The sequence below is a fragment of the Mobula birostris genome, chromosome 7 (assembly GCF_030028105.1).
Source record: "Mobula birostris isolate sMobBir1 chromosome 7, sMobBir1.hap1, whole genome shotgun sequence".
Lineage (NCBI taxonomy): Eukaryota > Metazoa > Chordata > Chondrichthyes > Myliobatiformes > Myliobatidae > Mobula > Mobula birostris.
In genome coordinates, this window is record NC_092376.1 from 51351856 (window position 1) to 51368726 (window position 16871).

The window sequence follows — 16871 nt, forward strand, 5'->3', positions numbered from 1 at the left end:
GAAGATGTTTCCCATAGTGGGGGAGTCTAGGACCAGAGGGTACGGCCTCAGAATACAGGGATTTTTATTTAAAACAGAGATGAGATGAGGAATTTCTTCAGCTAGAGGGCAGTGAATCTATGGAATTCATTGCCACAGACGGCTAAGGAGGCTAAGTCATTGTGTATATTAAAGCAGAGTTTTATAGGTTCTTGATTAGTCAGGGCATCAAAGGTTATGGAGAGAAGGCAGAAGAATAGGGTTGAGAGAGATAATACATCAGACATGATGGAATGGTGGAGAAGACCTGATGGGCTAAATGGCTGAATTCTGCTCCAGTGTCTTTTCGTCTATCGGAGGTGGCTCTCATGACAGATCAGATCAAATAAATTACCTGTTGGACAGCCACTGATCTCAGGAAAGACAGATCAAATGGGACTGTAAACTGGATAGTTGGATAAGTCCAGTTAGTTTAGAGGTTCATGAACTTAAATTTTTCATTTGATAAGCCAAATACTCCATCAAATTAATTAATTCTCCAAACGTTTATTAGTCTGCCTCTGCAACTAACTTACAACATACAATGAGAACACACCTCAGGAGCAACATTATTTCAGTATGAAAATAAATGGAAAACAGGGAATAAATAGGGGAAGATGGAAGAAAAATTCTTGACAATTTTACATGCCTGGAAAGACATTTAAACGTATGTGCCTTGGCAGCTAACAACAGTTTCTCTCAAGTGCTCCCTGCTATAAAATTCCAGCGCAGCTAAGGCCCAAGGCAACATATGCAATGGAAGAGAACTTACACATTTAACAGGGCCAAGGGCTTTTCCTCCACTTATTTCATCAGTATTTTATTGGGATTTCAAGGATTAGCTGGGAGTACGGGGGGGGGGGGGGCGGTGCTGTGATCCGCTGTTTGTGAATTGCTTGGATAGTGTTGAGCACGTGGAAATATAAAGGAGGTTCTTCCTGAACAGCCCATTTTTTTTCTTTAAAGTTAACCCACTTGAAGCTGCTTTCTAGCACCAGACTCCAAGGGGTAGGATCTGATGAGATGCAGTGCCCTTAAGGTGGCCTGATAGATTTTGTGGATGTTCTACGTAAGCAGCTCACATACTCCGTAGGGCCTGCAAGCATGAGAGAAGATTACAGAAGCAGCATCCAGTTACGTATAGTCTACCATTCCTCATGAACAGAGATCTCTTTGTGTAAGGCCGGAGAGAATAGTGGGAAAACTCGCACTTCCAAACACCAAGGTAAGTTGTGATCTTAGTTACAGATTGTTTCCACTTAGAAAAAAAACAGTGCAACATAGAAAACGGCAACGAATGCAAGATTTTCACAGTCTGTAAAAAATCTTGCACATTCTTGTGGCATCCCCTGGTTGGACTGTGGTTGAGGTGACTCGGGTCCCCAATGATCCTTCGGGCCCTTTTTACACACTTGTCTTTGTAAATGTCCTGAATCTTGGGATGTTCACAACTACAGATGCACTGAGCTGTCTGCACCACTCTCTGCAGAATCCTGCGATGGAGGGAAGTACAGTTTCCATACCAGGTGGTGATGCAGCCAGTCAGGATGCTCTCAATTGTGCCCCTGTAAAAAGTTCTTAGGATTTGGGGGCCCAGACCAAACTTCCTCAACTGTCTGAGGTGAAAGAGGCACTGTTGTGCTTTTTCCACCACACAGCTGGTGTGTACAGACCACGTGAGGTCCTTGGTGATGTGGATGCCGAGAAACCTAAAGCTGTTTACCCTCTCAACCCCAGATCCATTGATGTCAAAAGGGGTTAGCCCATCTCCATTCCTCCTGTAATCCACAACCAGCTCCTTTGTTTTTGCGACATTGAAGGAGATGACTTCTTCCCTGTAGGCTACCTCATTATTATTTGAGATTAGGCCAGTCAATGTAGTGTTATCGGCAAATTTAGTTAGCAGATTAGAGCTGTGAGTGGTGTCACAATCATAGGTATACAGGGAGTAAAGGAGGGGACTTAGTACACAGCCCTGAGGGGCACCTGTGTTGAGAGTCAGAGGGGTGGAGGTGAGGGAGCCTACTCTTACCACCTGCCGGCAATCTGACAGCAACTTTGTTTTGGTGAATAAAAATATTCTCCTGCCATTCTTCATATAACTGCATGGGAACTTTGACATTCACTTGGAAGAGTCGACAGGCTTAACCCTCCTTATAAAGATGGCACCTCAGTTACATTTACATAAAATCTGTACTGAGGTTTAAAACCAAAATAGTACAGAGGATGAAAATCTGAAATAGACCAGAAAGTGCTGGAAGTACTTTACAGATCAGGCAACATCTGTGTAGAACACTGAGTTAAAGTTTTCGAAGAAGCCTTTTTAATTTAGTAGCTTATTAGAGGTGAAATATCACCTCTCTATCTCTCTACATTCTCTCTCTCTCTCTCTCTCTCTCTCCTTTCAGCCTGACCTGTGGAATATTTCCAACATTCGCAATTTCATATTTGTACTCATGTCCCTAGAGCACAGTATGACTGCTGATGTGGCTGAGATGGCACCAACAAGTCAACTGAAATGTTTAATATGTATTTCCAGCTCCATAACCCATATTCCGTCCCACTAAATTTCCACTCGACTAGGTGAGGCACATTTGTTCACTGGGATGGTTGTTCTCTGTTTGTAAGGATGCAAAGCAGCAGGACTGTGAGAGAAACAAATTTAAAACATTTCTAGATGCCATGGCCCCATCAAATAAATGAACTGGCCAATATGTGTTGGTGAACAGGAAGTGTCATTGAATTTGCAAGATCAAAAATTCAAGAACAGTAAAAATTTCAGTAAAATTACTCCAACCTGAAACTACAACCTGAGTTTCTGTTAAAGCCCTGAAATTCTAACCTAGTTATTCAGGATCACTTCTGTCTGCAAGGCAAAGGGTTAAATGTCAAGCCTGAGCTCAAAGGCAAAAGGCTTGCTGGGCCCAATAGAAAATAAAAAAACAATTACATTGGTGAACGTAGGGTCGATGGAACAAAGTCAACAAGAAGGAAATGCCGTTGAAAATAGCTAAAGTAATCTCTCAATAATCTTATTGTTTAATCAATGCCCTTTGTATTATTTTGATTTATACAAAAGTTCATAGCTATAAACAATTCTAGTTTTATTGTGCTTTAATTTTTCAAAAAGCATGATTGTAAGTGGAATTATTCTACATAATTAGTGCAAAATGAATCTGCAAGCCATTTTATATTATGCCTTAATTTTATTTTCCAAAGCCAATGGAAAAGACGGAAAAGGGTTATTAACTGATTCCAATTTTACATTGTTGCATAAGGTGAAAATCTACACTTCTTGCATTTGGCAAAGTCAAATCACGTTCCACACTTAGTTTTACAATGAGGACCAAGGGACAAGTAAACATAAGTCTCTGTTTGATTTCCAGAATGTCTATCCTCAAAAGGGACAATAAATCCATTGGGAAGAAGCCACTTGTCAATTTGTGAATTCAACTTAATCCTTTGAATGATGTCACCTTTTTTTTCTGCATCTCAGTTTAATTCCTTTAACTACTACAGTGGCAAACAGGCTGCAGCTGACACAAGTAGCTTAACTGATAATGCAATGCAGTTCTGGATTATGTAGAATTAAGTGCTATTTTATAATAGACAGCTGCAAACTCAGTTGAAATGAATTCACAATAAACAGAAAATGTTTTTGCTCAGCAAACTTCCATCTCACTTTTGTACCTTATCTTCTGGAGCAACCCCAAACACTAGATCAGGTTGCTTTTCTTTAAATACATTCGCTTACAATCCAATTTAATCACACACAGATGATTTTCATGAACGATTGTGCACTACTGGGTCTTCAGTTTGCATCAGTAAAGCTTCTTTTGTTTTAGTCCATATTTGTATTGTTTTATCTCTGTAGAATATCCTCGATGGTTGTGTGCCAGATTCGTTCCCTGGGGAGGTACACGTAACGTAGTTTGCCCAAGCGAGTGGTGAGCTACCTACACTTGCTACTCTCCTACCTACTCTTACCTGGAGCAGTATCTTGCTCCCCTGAGCTGGCTTGTGATTGGCAGAAAAGTGAGATATAGCAGCTCCAGCCTTAAAAATTGCTTTGACAGTCAAATAAGCCAAGGCCCCAGGTTGACTGGCTGTCTTAAGTGTCAAAAGACATTGAAAATTTGTGAATGCATCTGACCGTTAGAATCATTCAAAAAGTATTAAAAATTAATCATACTATCAAAAAGTGCAATGGGTTCTAAACTTTTGAGAAATATTTTATTGAAAATAACAAAAACACCTGTAAACACAAGAGCGGAGTTGCAGGACTTGCATCACGTCTGACGTGGCATGAGTTCATGATTATTTTTTCCCTGCACATTGGGTGTTTGATGGTCTCTTCTTTTTTAAAGGGTTCTATTGGGTTTCTTTGTTTTGCAGCTGCCTGTAAAGAGATGAATCTCGAGGTTGTATATAGTATATATACTTGGATAATAAATGCACTTTGAACTTCAAACTTTCAGGGGCTACTTTTCTGGTACAGACGCTGCAAAGCCATGGAACACTCGCACTCCACCACCAATCTCTCTGAATGTCCGAGCAGACAGAACATCAACAGAGCTTGTCTCTCGGGAAATACAGTATGTCTGGTACTGGTCTTCCTGTGAATGACCCTCAGAAATGTTCTGCTTCTCCTCTCAAAAAAGCGGCCGTGCATCAATGCTCTACCTGCCCAAGTCCCATCACAATGTCTATTCAAAAATACAGAATCGCCCACTTTCTATATCATCACTGTCTGTATCACCATTTCCTACCTGGTTTTTCAGAGAATCTGTGCTTTCTTATCAGACTGAATCTAACAACTTAAATGTTTTAATTGGCGCAGGTTCGTCTACTTCCCAAACATTCTGGGTGTGATCATGGCCGGAAGAAAAACATTTTATTGTTACCTATCCCACGAACTTTGTGGTTGACCCAGCCTGCATCATGTAATGTGTGAGGACGAAGACAACGGCACTCGTAATCTGATGGAGAGTCTGATTCACTGTGAATGAGAGGTGATGTTGTGTTGGCTTTCAGCAGACGTGAAAATAAAATCAGTGAGATTCCATTTCCACTGCCAAGCCTCATTACTTATTCTCAACCATGGAAGTGAGCAGGCAGACTACTTTCGAACAGTCATCTTTATATCCCAGGACAATAGCAATGGAGGCTTCTTCAAAACCGATTGTCTTCCATGAATTCACCCTGTTTATGTTGCAATGTCGTTCAGAAATGCTATTCAGAGAATCAGTGCTTCCACTGTCAGTAACATTACAAAGGAGCAACAATTATATTCAAGCTTCTCCATCAAAGTTTAATAGACTAATGTTAATAGCTATCATCAGCTCATACAGTGAGAGCTGATAATCATCATTACCTAATACAGTAGGTGGTCATTTGTAATCATCATTAATGCTTCTAATGTTTTTAATATAATGTAAGGTTCACTCCCGATGTCAGATATGATTTGTTGTTTATAACACATCATAACAATAATTATTGGAACTATAGCAATGTTAATACACAATTTGTGCTTTAAAAGGTACCTAAAATAAACATTTGTTTATAAATAAATAGTAAAGATGTTTACAATACTAAACAAATAAATTTGAACAGCAAAATGAGGTAGGACATTTATAAACGGAATGGTTGATATAACATAGTGATGTCTTCCTGTACTCAAAGTCAAATATTTGCATGTGCTCACACTGCTGTGCATAATTTTGCAAATGAGACAAGCAACCTGAAGAATTTTATTTCTGGATTATGCAGGAGTCCGACCAGAAGCTGCTTTTGGCAAACAGCTTAAAACATCGGAATCGGGATATCATTTGGATCACTGCACTGTAGAACAGCTGAGCTTTGCAGCAGAAGCAAGGATTCCACTGTTCAGAATGCGGAGTAAGTAAAGTTGTCTGTTGTGTTACTTCCAACACTGCCCCATCATGTCTCATGTCTCATCTTTCAGCAATCTTTGACAAATTTGATCAGTTCATTCTCTTCCAACATCTCTTTACTGTCCAACTCAAGTGAGTGCTGCAACTTGGCTCCATTGTGAACTAGCTATGAATAACTTTTAATTTCTCTCTTAATTTTCCCAAAGATCTATGCTTGCCACTTCCTCACTTACATATTGTGTCTTTCAGACATCATCCACAGTCAGAGGGTCAATTTTACCTCCCATGGTCCCGACTCCAATTTCCATGTCTCCTAATGACTATGCTGTCAGCTAACAGCCCAACACAACCTATAGGCTTGTAAAAGTTGAAATTTCTTGATAGAATCCATTATGCCAGTCCCAGTCACAAACTTAATTCCTTTGCCAATGACCACACCTTCCCTCTTGGCCTTGTGATAGACAAAATTGAGACTTTATATAGTTCTCGGTCCTATTAAACCTCAACCTCAACTCCAAAGCCTAAAAAATGCCTAATTCACTAAGATTGTCTTTCTCCCTACACCAGTAACACTGATAAACTCCTCGACCATGATCATTCCAAATTCAATTCATGATCACTTCCGGATTCAGCTTTTGTCATGCTTGCCCCCACCCCCGCCAGCTTCCCCTTTTCCACACCACAGATATTAACTCATTTAAAAATTCTACTTCTCAGAATTCCATCAGACCAATAACCTCACAAACAGATTCACTATGACCAGCATCAGGTCCTGATTCCTCCAACACCCCAAGAGTAACATTCTCACTGCTCTATGTGTATCTGTCAATATCTTCAACCTCCTGCAACGTTATCTGCTGCAAACTCTGCCCTGCTCTGACACTGGCTTCGTGTGTATTCTGGGCTCGCCACCCTTTTGCTCCATCACTGGCAGTCCTGTGGAATTCCTGGCTTGACCTTGACTTACAGAAAAATGGGCTAGTCTTATCTGCTTTGCATTACTGCCTAAAGTCAATATTACCTGCATATTTTCATTGACCAGGGTTGAAGATAATTCTGTGATCTGCCACTGACTTAAAGCCCATGGAAGTGTGCAGGTAAGTTCCACTGGCTACTGGAAATTCTTTTACTTCAATTGTCACTGCAGCACTGCAATTGTGTGCAAAGTACCTCAGAGTATGAGTGCTTTGACATTGCTAGGTCTCAGTCTAATAAGTCTGCAAGTAAAATGTATTCACTGTTGTAGTCACTGTCAGCAGTGTTATTGCTTTCATTTGTACCAATTTTTCAAGAATTCCACAGATTGATGCATGACAGCAACTTGTCAAATTTGGTTAAGATTCAATACTGTGCATTGACAGGAAACAGACTGTTTTGGAAACAATGCATACATTTACTCAATGAGAAGAAACTGTTTAAACAATGCTTTAGATATGACGGATGCTTTACATTGGATGCGGTTGCAATTGATATTCAAGGATGAACGAACGGCAAATTGAAAAATAACACCACACCTCGATCCTTCAGCATTGCTGTTATCTTTTCAATTTTCAAAGTATGAACATCCTTTGTTCTGTACAACACCACAGTGTCCTCAGAAAAATTTCATCAATCCTAATCTTATTTCAGCTTTGAGTTGGATGCTGAAGACCCACTGAAATCTCAAAGGTATGGACAACCAGCAAGAACTTGCTGAAGGGAAGGTGTCATCAGGGTTCCCACTGAATAGTTTCTCCACAGTAAGGATTTCCACAACAAACAATGATGTTATTGAGATGAGAAATGAATGATTAATATTTGATTGAAATCAATGGCATTACCTGTTCCATAATGTTGTGGAGCCGCTCTACTTCACAATCTACCACAAATCTCTTTTCCTGTTTCCTTTCCAGGTCTTCTAAAAGCCGTCGGTAGCTGGCATCATTGAAATTCTCAATACAGATTGCGCTGACTTGCCAGCCGTTCTGCCCTGCTTTCTCCATAATCGACTGCAGTATGGAGTACCCTGCATTAGGTCATAAAACAAACTTAATTTAAGGAAATTCATTGCTGGTAGATGACAGTGTTTGGATGTCACTAATTGAGATCTATCAATCTTTTAAGGAGTGGGATACATTGTTTAGGAGATCATCTAAACAAGAGAACAGTCTTTTTATGCCATGTAGCCCTCCGTGAGGAAATCTAAATTGTTGAAACAAATGTACCATCATATATCCTTAGTCAGTGTTACTAAATACATTCTTTGCTACCATCAGGACTTCGTAATTTACCTCTAACTGTTCAATTCCATGACGTTTTAGAGGCAGAATACAATGTGTGCTAATCCCATACATGACCAACCTGGGCCAAATTTCTAAACAATCATAGTTTGATTTTACTTTGTCCAATGTCACAAGGACAAAGTTTATTCAGGAGAAAATGAATCTTGGATACCTCCACTGTTCATCATTCTCATGAAATGTGTGTGGCATTGTTGTCCCTGCCAATTCTCTCCTTCTTCGCACATCTGCTACACACCAACGATTCACCAGCTACAAGCTTAAACGGAAACGAGCGAGGCTCACTAATTAGGGCTGCCAAGTTTTCATTCTTTATTCTCTTCCCACCAGTCAGTTAGTGCATAACGCAATGATTGTGGCTGAAGCAGGTTTAATTTGTGGATAATTTTAACCATTTCCTGTGTGAAAGCAGTTATGATTATAACATGCATAGTAAATCAGGCATCTTCCTGGCTCTGAACACTGACACAAAGTAGTAAAAACATGTAAAACTGGGTCCATCCCATAAACCTCAAAATGTGTTCAAGTGTGACTGAAAGAAGGTGTGTTTCGACAAAATAAAAGAACAATCCAAAGGTCATATTTTGGATTAAAATATAAGAGTTTTAAGGTAACCGATATCTTAAGAAAGGTCACAAGCTAAAAATGACAAATTATCCCAGCCAAATGACAACAATCAGGAGATGGTGTCTGATTCAGTGATTAATATATCAATTAAAAATACAACATATCTTCATGATTTAATTACCAAATATCTATTTATTCTATGTTTGCAAAAATGCAGTGTTAGGAACAAAATCTCATTTTGAGAACTGATAGCAGAAAGCATGTTATAGATGGTTCTGTACAAGCCTCAGGCAAGTCAAACATTTGACATATTACTGCACAGTAGAGACTGCATTGAATCTCAGAAACAGCACATTGCAGCAGCATCAAACTGCATTGGGAACGGGAGATGCTAAAAGCCAGTCTTTAAGAAAGAATTTATTACCGGTTCAGTTGGACGTTGAGGAAGAGGAGCAGAAAATTACAGGGTGGAAATGGCAGAGAAGGCAGCCATTTGATCCACTGAGTCCCTAGCATTACGATTTTACTAATCTCCAATCCGCCAGTCCTCAATCTCCACATACCTATCCAATATTCCTGCTTTCACTACATGTACAGGTAATGAGATTCAGATCAAAAATACTCTCATTATGTATAATAATCTTTCCACAGATGCCACCTCACTAGCTAAGTTATTCCATTTTAATATCTCTCTCACACATACAAACAAACAAACAGAGTTCAAGCTGGGTTATCAATGTGTTAAAATCTTTATTCTTCATATTATATTGTGCAATCTGGTGCAATATTAACTCTTTCACCTTTGTCATCACTTATGAAGTTGAGGGATGTGAACACTTACCATAATAAAAGAAGAGATTTATTTCTAGCAACACACACAAAATGCTGGAGGAACTCAGCAGGCCAGGCAGCATCCATGGAAAAGAGTAAAGAGTCAACGTTTCGGGCCGAGACCCTTCATCGGGTCCTGGAAATGAAAGCGTCCTGCTGAAGAATCTCGGCCCGAAATATCGACTGTGTACTTTTTTCCATGGATGCTGCCTTGCTTGCTGAGTTCATTCAGCATTTTGTGCGTGTTGCTTTGGATATCCAGCATCTGCAGATTTACTCTTGTTTGCCATTTATTTTTAACTCATTTTCTGTTCCAATCAATGCCTGATGTACAAAAGGGCACTGACTTACTCTGGAGTACTTTCTGCAGATCCATCTGCCCTCTGTATAATCACGGTACATGTAACAGCAGTGAGCTATATGGCAGTGAATACAGCAGAGGAATTGGCAATGCCAAAAGTAATTAATTCTTCATCCAAATGTGGTAACCTCTGGGATCTCTACACAATGCTACACTGACTCTAAATAGCTATTGTATTTGGAATACATCAGTGAGTGTGTGATGGTCGATTTGATTATGATAATGAAATATACAGTACGTACATATTGATGCCTTTACAAGGAATTCGTACTTTTCAAAGGCACATTGTAAAATTTAAAGGAAGTAAAGGCATCTTTCCCAACACATCCACAAATGAGCAAATGCTCAGTAAATGTTTGAGGCAGTTTATGGCACCTTCTGGTTACCAGCTGGCTCTTGTTGTCACATGGTTGTATTACTGAAGTACTGGCCCTTAAAATGCCAAACTTTAATCTGGATGCTGGCTCCTTCATAATGAGATGCATTTCACACAATACATGCTCCCTTCTTACTGTCCTTTTCACAACTGTGTCAAAAACACAATAGATATTTACTCCGTGCCTTCTAATTTAACATGCCATCCCAATCCGCTTTCAGAAAGGTTATCAGGTATATGTGACGTTGAGCAGCATGTCTGGGTGGATCTGCAAAAGCTCTGTCACACGGGTAGGTTTTAAGGAGCTTCATAAAAGGAGCAGAAAGATAGGCAAATGCATTGAAGGAAATGCCACAGCTCAGAGCTGAAGGCACAATCGCCAACAGAATGCACCTACAACATAATCAAAACTTCAAGAAGCTTGATTTCACTGGCTGATTCAGATGTCAATCCGTATCAATAGCTCAGACTGCTGTTATTTTTCTTTCCTTCTCCCTCTCCGGCCCCTGCAAGATGGCGCCAACAACCAACCGCGACATCCTGCAGACAGCCCACGAAACTCTTCGTCTAAATGTTCTTCTTCTGTTGAACTGCCATCGATTGCAGACTGTTATTTCCATTTTAAGGATGCATTTTTGAGCTGACTAAACGGGGCACATTGATGATCTCCCGGGGGACTCAGCAAGGATGAGAAGGGTGGCCATTGATTCCTAATAGTGGGACGTGAACCCAGGGCCATCTCCATTACTCCGCGCCGGTTGAGGTGTCGAGGACAAGAATGGAAAATGAACAGATATTCAACGCTGTCTGCCCGCGTTCCATCAGTCTCCCTCTCGCTGCCCTGGCAGCAGGAACGGGAGTCTTGGATCCCAGACTGCAAGGTTTGATTCCTAATCCTCAACATTCAATTGCACAGCAGCTCGCTGCTGTGGACTCACTTTTGGGGTTTCTGCATTTTCAAGTTTAGTATCCTCAGCCGTAAATGTGCTCCTTGGCTATGGCTCACTTTGAGGGCTCTGCAGTTCATGTTCCACGTGTTTTTGTTGAATCTTTTTCAATACCCGCACGATTTGATTGAGGCACTTTGGCCTGGAGCTGGATCTGAGGCTGGGGCCTGGAGCTGGATCTGAGGCTGGGGCCTGGAGCCGCTGACGCAGAGTTGAGCTGACCGACTCGGTGGCTGTGGCACAGGGCCTCTGAACAGGCTTCACTCACCTCGGCGACCCCGGCCCGTGGAGGTGGACTCTGAGGTTTGATGTTTCATGTTCTGTGTGTTCTTTGCTTTTTTTTGTTTGCTCAATTTGTTCTTTTTTTTGTGCATTGGTTGTTTGATGGCGTTTGTTGTGTGGGGTTTTTCTTTAAACAGGTTCTATGGTGTTTCTTTGTGGCTGCCTGAGGGAAGATGAACCTCAGGATTGTATATACATACTTTGATAATAAATATATTTTGAATCTTCTAAACTCTCTGGAGAGAATCTCTCCATTAATGAGAGAAATATCTCTTTGAAGTAGAGGAGCTCAGAGCAAAAATTTTAGGGAGAGGGTTTACAAAAGAGAAAAACACGTGGGGTTATTTTTGTACTCTAGTGCAATCCTAGGAGAGCAATTAATTTTGATAGTCGAAGATACAACACTTGAATGGTTTCATGGAGGGAATGGTGAAGCAATTCACCGCATCTGCATCCCTTTGTTATTGAGAAGAGGAATGAGACTAAAAGGCTTGCTACCTTTGGGGCCAGCATGGATCCAATGGGCCAAATAGCTGCCTTCTCTGTCTTTGTATGTATAAGGTTGAAGGAAATAAAGTGGGAATGGAAATGTGGATGGTGAATGGTACAAAGAATTGATGAGAGATGTCCCAATCCATGATTAAGATGAAGGAGCCTTCAAAACAATTGTCAGGGCAGTAACACTGAGTGGGATTTAAAAGCTTGTCATAGAGTTACAGAAAAGTTCATCACAGAAACAGGCTATTCAGTCCATCTAGTCCATGACAAGCCATTTAAGCTACCTGTTGCCATCAACCTGCACTGGGACCATAGCCCTCCATAACCCCTACCATCCACATACCTATCCAGGCTGCTCTTAAACATTGAAATTGAACCTGAATACACCACTTCCACTGGCAGCTCATTCCCCACTATCACGACCTTCTAAGTGAAGTAGTTTTCCCCGTGTTCCCCTTAAACACAAAGAGAAGGGTAATAGCTGGGAAAAGGAATCTACACTGGTTTCTAACACGGGAGTCATCCACTTCTACGATGGTTAGTCTCCACTGAGACTAACCTTTCCTGCCTTTCCTGCCCATTGCTTTTTATCTTCCCCCCCTACCCTGACCTTAAAAGCTCTGCCCTCTTGTATTAACATTTCCACCCTGAGATAACAGTTCTAGCTGTCTAACCTGTCAATGCTTCTTATCTTCGTATAAACTTCTGTCAACTAGAGGCGGGAGAAGAGAGAGCAGTGCATCGCACATGCGCAGCCCTCCGGTGAAAAATCATATCGTATCCGTTAAATAGGGGCCGTGGACAATTCTGATTTGATGGAGAGGGACGTCAAAGCACAGAGGAACATCTGGAGAAATTTCTGAAACGCTCGTTCGCTGCTGTCGTTACTGCGCGGTCGGGAATCTTTCGGAGGCTAGGCCTCAAAATCCCCGGCTTTGCCTGCTGTTGGCGACCGAGATTGAGGTTGGATCGTTCGGACAGAGATGGTGCTCAGTACTCGGTGTCGGAGAGCTGTTTCGGAGGCTCGAAGTTTTTGGATGACTCAGAGACGGATTCTGGTCGGGCATGGCAGGGAGAGTTTTTCTTCCTTCTCCCGTCTGCATGAGATGTGGGATATTTGAGAGACTTTGAACTTTTACTGTGCTCATGGACTCCTTCATCAAGTTATGGTATTGTTGCACTGTTGTAACTATATGTTATAATTATGTGGTTTTGTCAGTTTTTTCAGTCTTGGTCTGTCCTGCGTTTTGTGATATCACACTGGAGGAAATATTGTATCATTTCTTAATGCATGCATTACTGAATGACAATAAAAGAGGACTGCGTGTCTTCAAAATCTAAAAAAGTCTCCCCTTAGCGTCTGATGCTCCAGCAAAAAAAACGACTTCAGTTTGTCCAACTGAGTTAATACCCTCTAAACCAGGCAGCATCCTGGAAAACTTCATCTGCACCCTTTCTAAATCCTCTCTATCCTTCCTGCAATGGGATGACAAGAACTGCATCCAATACTTACAAGTGCAGCCTAACTAAACTTCTGTATGACTTATGCAATATAACTTCCTGATTCTTATATTCTGTACTCCTAGCAATGCCTTCTCTTCCACTCTTATCTCCCTACATTGCCACTTTCAGGGAGGTATGAACTTGGACCCTAAGATTCCTCTGTTAGATCCCTGCTATTAAGAGTCTGCCATTAACTGCATCCTTTCCCCTTACATTTGACCTCATAAAATATGACACCATATAACTGTGTGGATTAAACTCCAAATGCTTCCACCCATAATTCTAATCACAGGGCTCTGTGCTTAACCCCTGTTCTACTCACTTTACCCCCATGACCATGTGGCTAAGCACAGCTCCAACACCATGTTCAAGTTTGCTGTTGTTGGCCGAATCAATGGTGGTGAGGAATCAGCATACAGGAGGGAGACTGACAATTTGGTTGAGTGACGTCATAACAACAACCTCTAACTCAGTTTCAGCAAGACCAAGGAAACTAATTGTAGACTTTAGGAGAAGGAAACCAGAGGTCCATGTGCCAATCCTCATCGGAGGATAAGAGGGGGAGAGGGTGAGCAACTTTAAATTCCTTGGTGTTACTATTTCAGAGTACCTGTCCTGGACCCAGCACGTAAATGCAATTGCTAAGAAAGCACAGCAGCACCTCTACTTTCTCAGGAGTCTGTTGAGACTTGGCATGACATCTAAAACTTTGACAAACCTCTATAGATGTGTAGTGGAGAGAGTATTGACTGGCTGCATCACTGCCTAGCATGGAAACATGATAACTTACACATTCTTTGATAATAAATGAATCTTGAATCTTGAAAAATCCTACAAAAGGTAGTGGATTCGGCCCAGTATTTCACAGGTAAAGCCCTCTCAAACATTGACCACATCTACATAAATGTTGTCGTAGGAAAGCAGCATCCATCATCCGAGATCCCCGCCACCCAGGCAGTGCGCTTTTCTCACTACTGCCACAGGCAGAAGGTACAAGAGCCTCAGGACTCAGACCACCAGGTTCAAGAGCAGTTACCACCCCACGGCCATCAGGCTCTTGAACAAAGGGGATAACTACACTCACTAGTCCATCCATTGAGATGTTCCCACAATCAATGATCTCACTTTAAGGACTCTATTTTGTTATCTCATGTTCTCATTATTTATTGCTATTTATTTATATTCGCATTTGCATTTGTTGTCTTCTGCACTCTACTTGATCTTTTATTGATCCTGTTACCGTTACTATTCTACAGATTTGCTGAGTACGACTACAATAAAATGAATCTGAGGGTTGTATATGGTGACATATCTGTACTCTAATAATAACATTTACTTTGAACCTTTGAACTTTTAAAACGAATCTATCGTGCTGTCTTTTATGACCTTCTTCACTGTCTGTATTACCACCAGTTCTTGCTGAGTTTCTGGCAGATCTATGGTTCACCTAATGGCCCAAAACTTCCTGCCCGTGGTGAACCATCTGTGTTTCCTTCTGACTCAAGAGGCAAGCCTCAACTTCCCTTCTGAGGAGATACAGTTGTCAGCTTTGTGCAAAGTGTGGACTCGATCCTCAATGGCGCAGGCCAGTGGGGTGACAGGATCTTGTGAAAGTAAAAGCAAGGAATCCAGAGTCAGCCCCACCGACAAATCAACTGAACAAGTAACGTTACAAACAAATCTTGCTTTGTTTAGTTAGCGTAGCTATGTGGCAGAGCAGAGTGGGAGGGCAATTTACATCCAAATCTAAACTGTTGTCAGCACTGTAGGTCTTGATTTTTCATTTATGGCCGGACATTCGATTTCACAGGCTCATTGCTTTGAACATAAGTGAATTTTATTCAATTGTACACAAACTGCACTTGCTGTTTGATGAGAAGTTAATTAACCGTAGTTACTGTCATGTTTACCAGCTCTCCTCACTGAATTGGAAGATCACTACTTCAAAGCTTCAGTGAGCCCACCAGTGAGACTCACGGAAAACTTTCTAAGTACACTTTCCAAACAATAGCATTGACATGCTGATGCTTACATGAATCAGATACCTTACTGAGTACAAACGGATTATCTGAAGCCACCTAAAAGATGTATACAAACTAACCTGTTATTAGCCTCTGGCCTAAACTGTCCAGCTAAATGAATAGTACATTGCAAAGGGATTTCTAAGTAGGAGTCAGTGCTTTGGTTTGAAGTTACTTCTTTTCCTTGGAGTACTGACCCAGTGACAGTAACGATACATCTTAGTCACTGGGTGCCTGCTTCGTTCCAGTTTTCATAAAGGTTTAAATATTGGACAAGTCCCATCTGTAGTGGAATTATTAAGCAATCATCTTATTAAAATGTCTACTATACCTCAGCTTGAAATGGCTGTTCCTCTTAAACATTTGTGACTTACCTCTCAAATACAAGTTACCTTAAAAAAATTATTTTCTAAATCTGAGTGGAATGCCCTTCATGATTTGAAGACAATGGTATGAAACCCTTAAAAGATACTGACAGTATGCAGACTTCCAGAATGTGTTAGGATGGCTGGCGTTATAAACTTCATCCATGACGACTTTAACTATCCGTTATAACAACACTGCAATTGTGAGGATAAAAACTGCATTTGCAACTTTATGATTCTGGCTGCAGGGGCTCCTCGTGGTCAGGAATAGATCTGTGTAAGTATGCTTTGTGAAAACAGTCTGCTTGGTTTTTACAGAAATATTTCTCAGCTTAGCTTAAGATAGGAAGGAAATGGTCCCCCAGATGCCAACTGCAGGTAGGTGGTTGAATGCGGCTAGTGGGGCAGCCATTTCACAATTGCAGCTAGAGGTGCATTGTTTCCAGCATCAGTGGTTAAACAAAAGGATCCAAGACATTTGTTGCGATCACTCAGGAAGCATGTAAAAGGTGGAATCAGCCTCTTCTAGGATCTTTGTCTGCATGGCAATGCAGATATGTTATTAAACCTACTTCTCTTTCTAGGCAGATCATTACTACACAATCCAAACTCAATAAATGCAAAGGGAAAATTGGCTCGGATCTCTACAGCCCAGAAATCACTTAAAACAAAAATCAGCAAATAACATGACCACAGATTACATTCCACTGACAGTTTACTCAGACTAAGGGATTGACTAATTCAGATAAACAGATTTCCTGTGTTAAATTGGCAGAGAGAGGAATGTCATATCTACTAATAATGCTGACAATTTTTAGACTCCCATTGGGTGCATTGCTGCTGACTTCTATTGTAGTTCAGCACAGCTGCTTCATTCAAATATATCTGACCTAGTCAGTCCGTGCTGAGACTGTCAACACTGCGTCAAG

General features: G+C 41.0%; 1 protein-coding gene across 3 annotated transcripts in view; it reads right to left on the bottom strand.

Annotated features, from left to right (window-relative positions):
* The window catches only part of LOC140200739 (glutamate receptor 4), a 242521-nt gene that overhangs the window by 144126 nt on the left and 81524 nt on the right, over nucleotides 1-16871 (bottom strand). For all 3 annotated transcript variants that reach the window (XM_072264330.1, XM_072264329.1, XM_072264328.1), the window contains exon 4: nucleotides 7733-7917. In XM_072264330.1, coding sequence (XP_072120431.1) covers nucleotides 7733-7917 — 185 coding nt within the window. The remainder of the gene's footprint in view (nucleotides 1-7732; nucleotides 7918-16871) is intronic.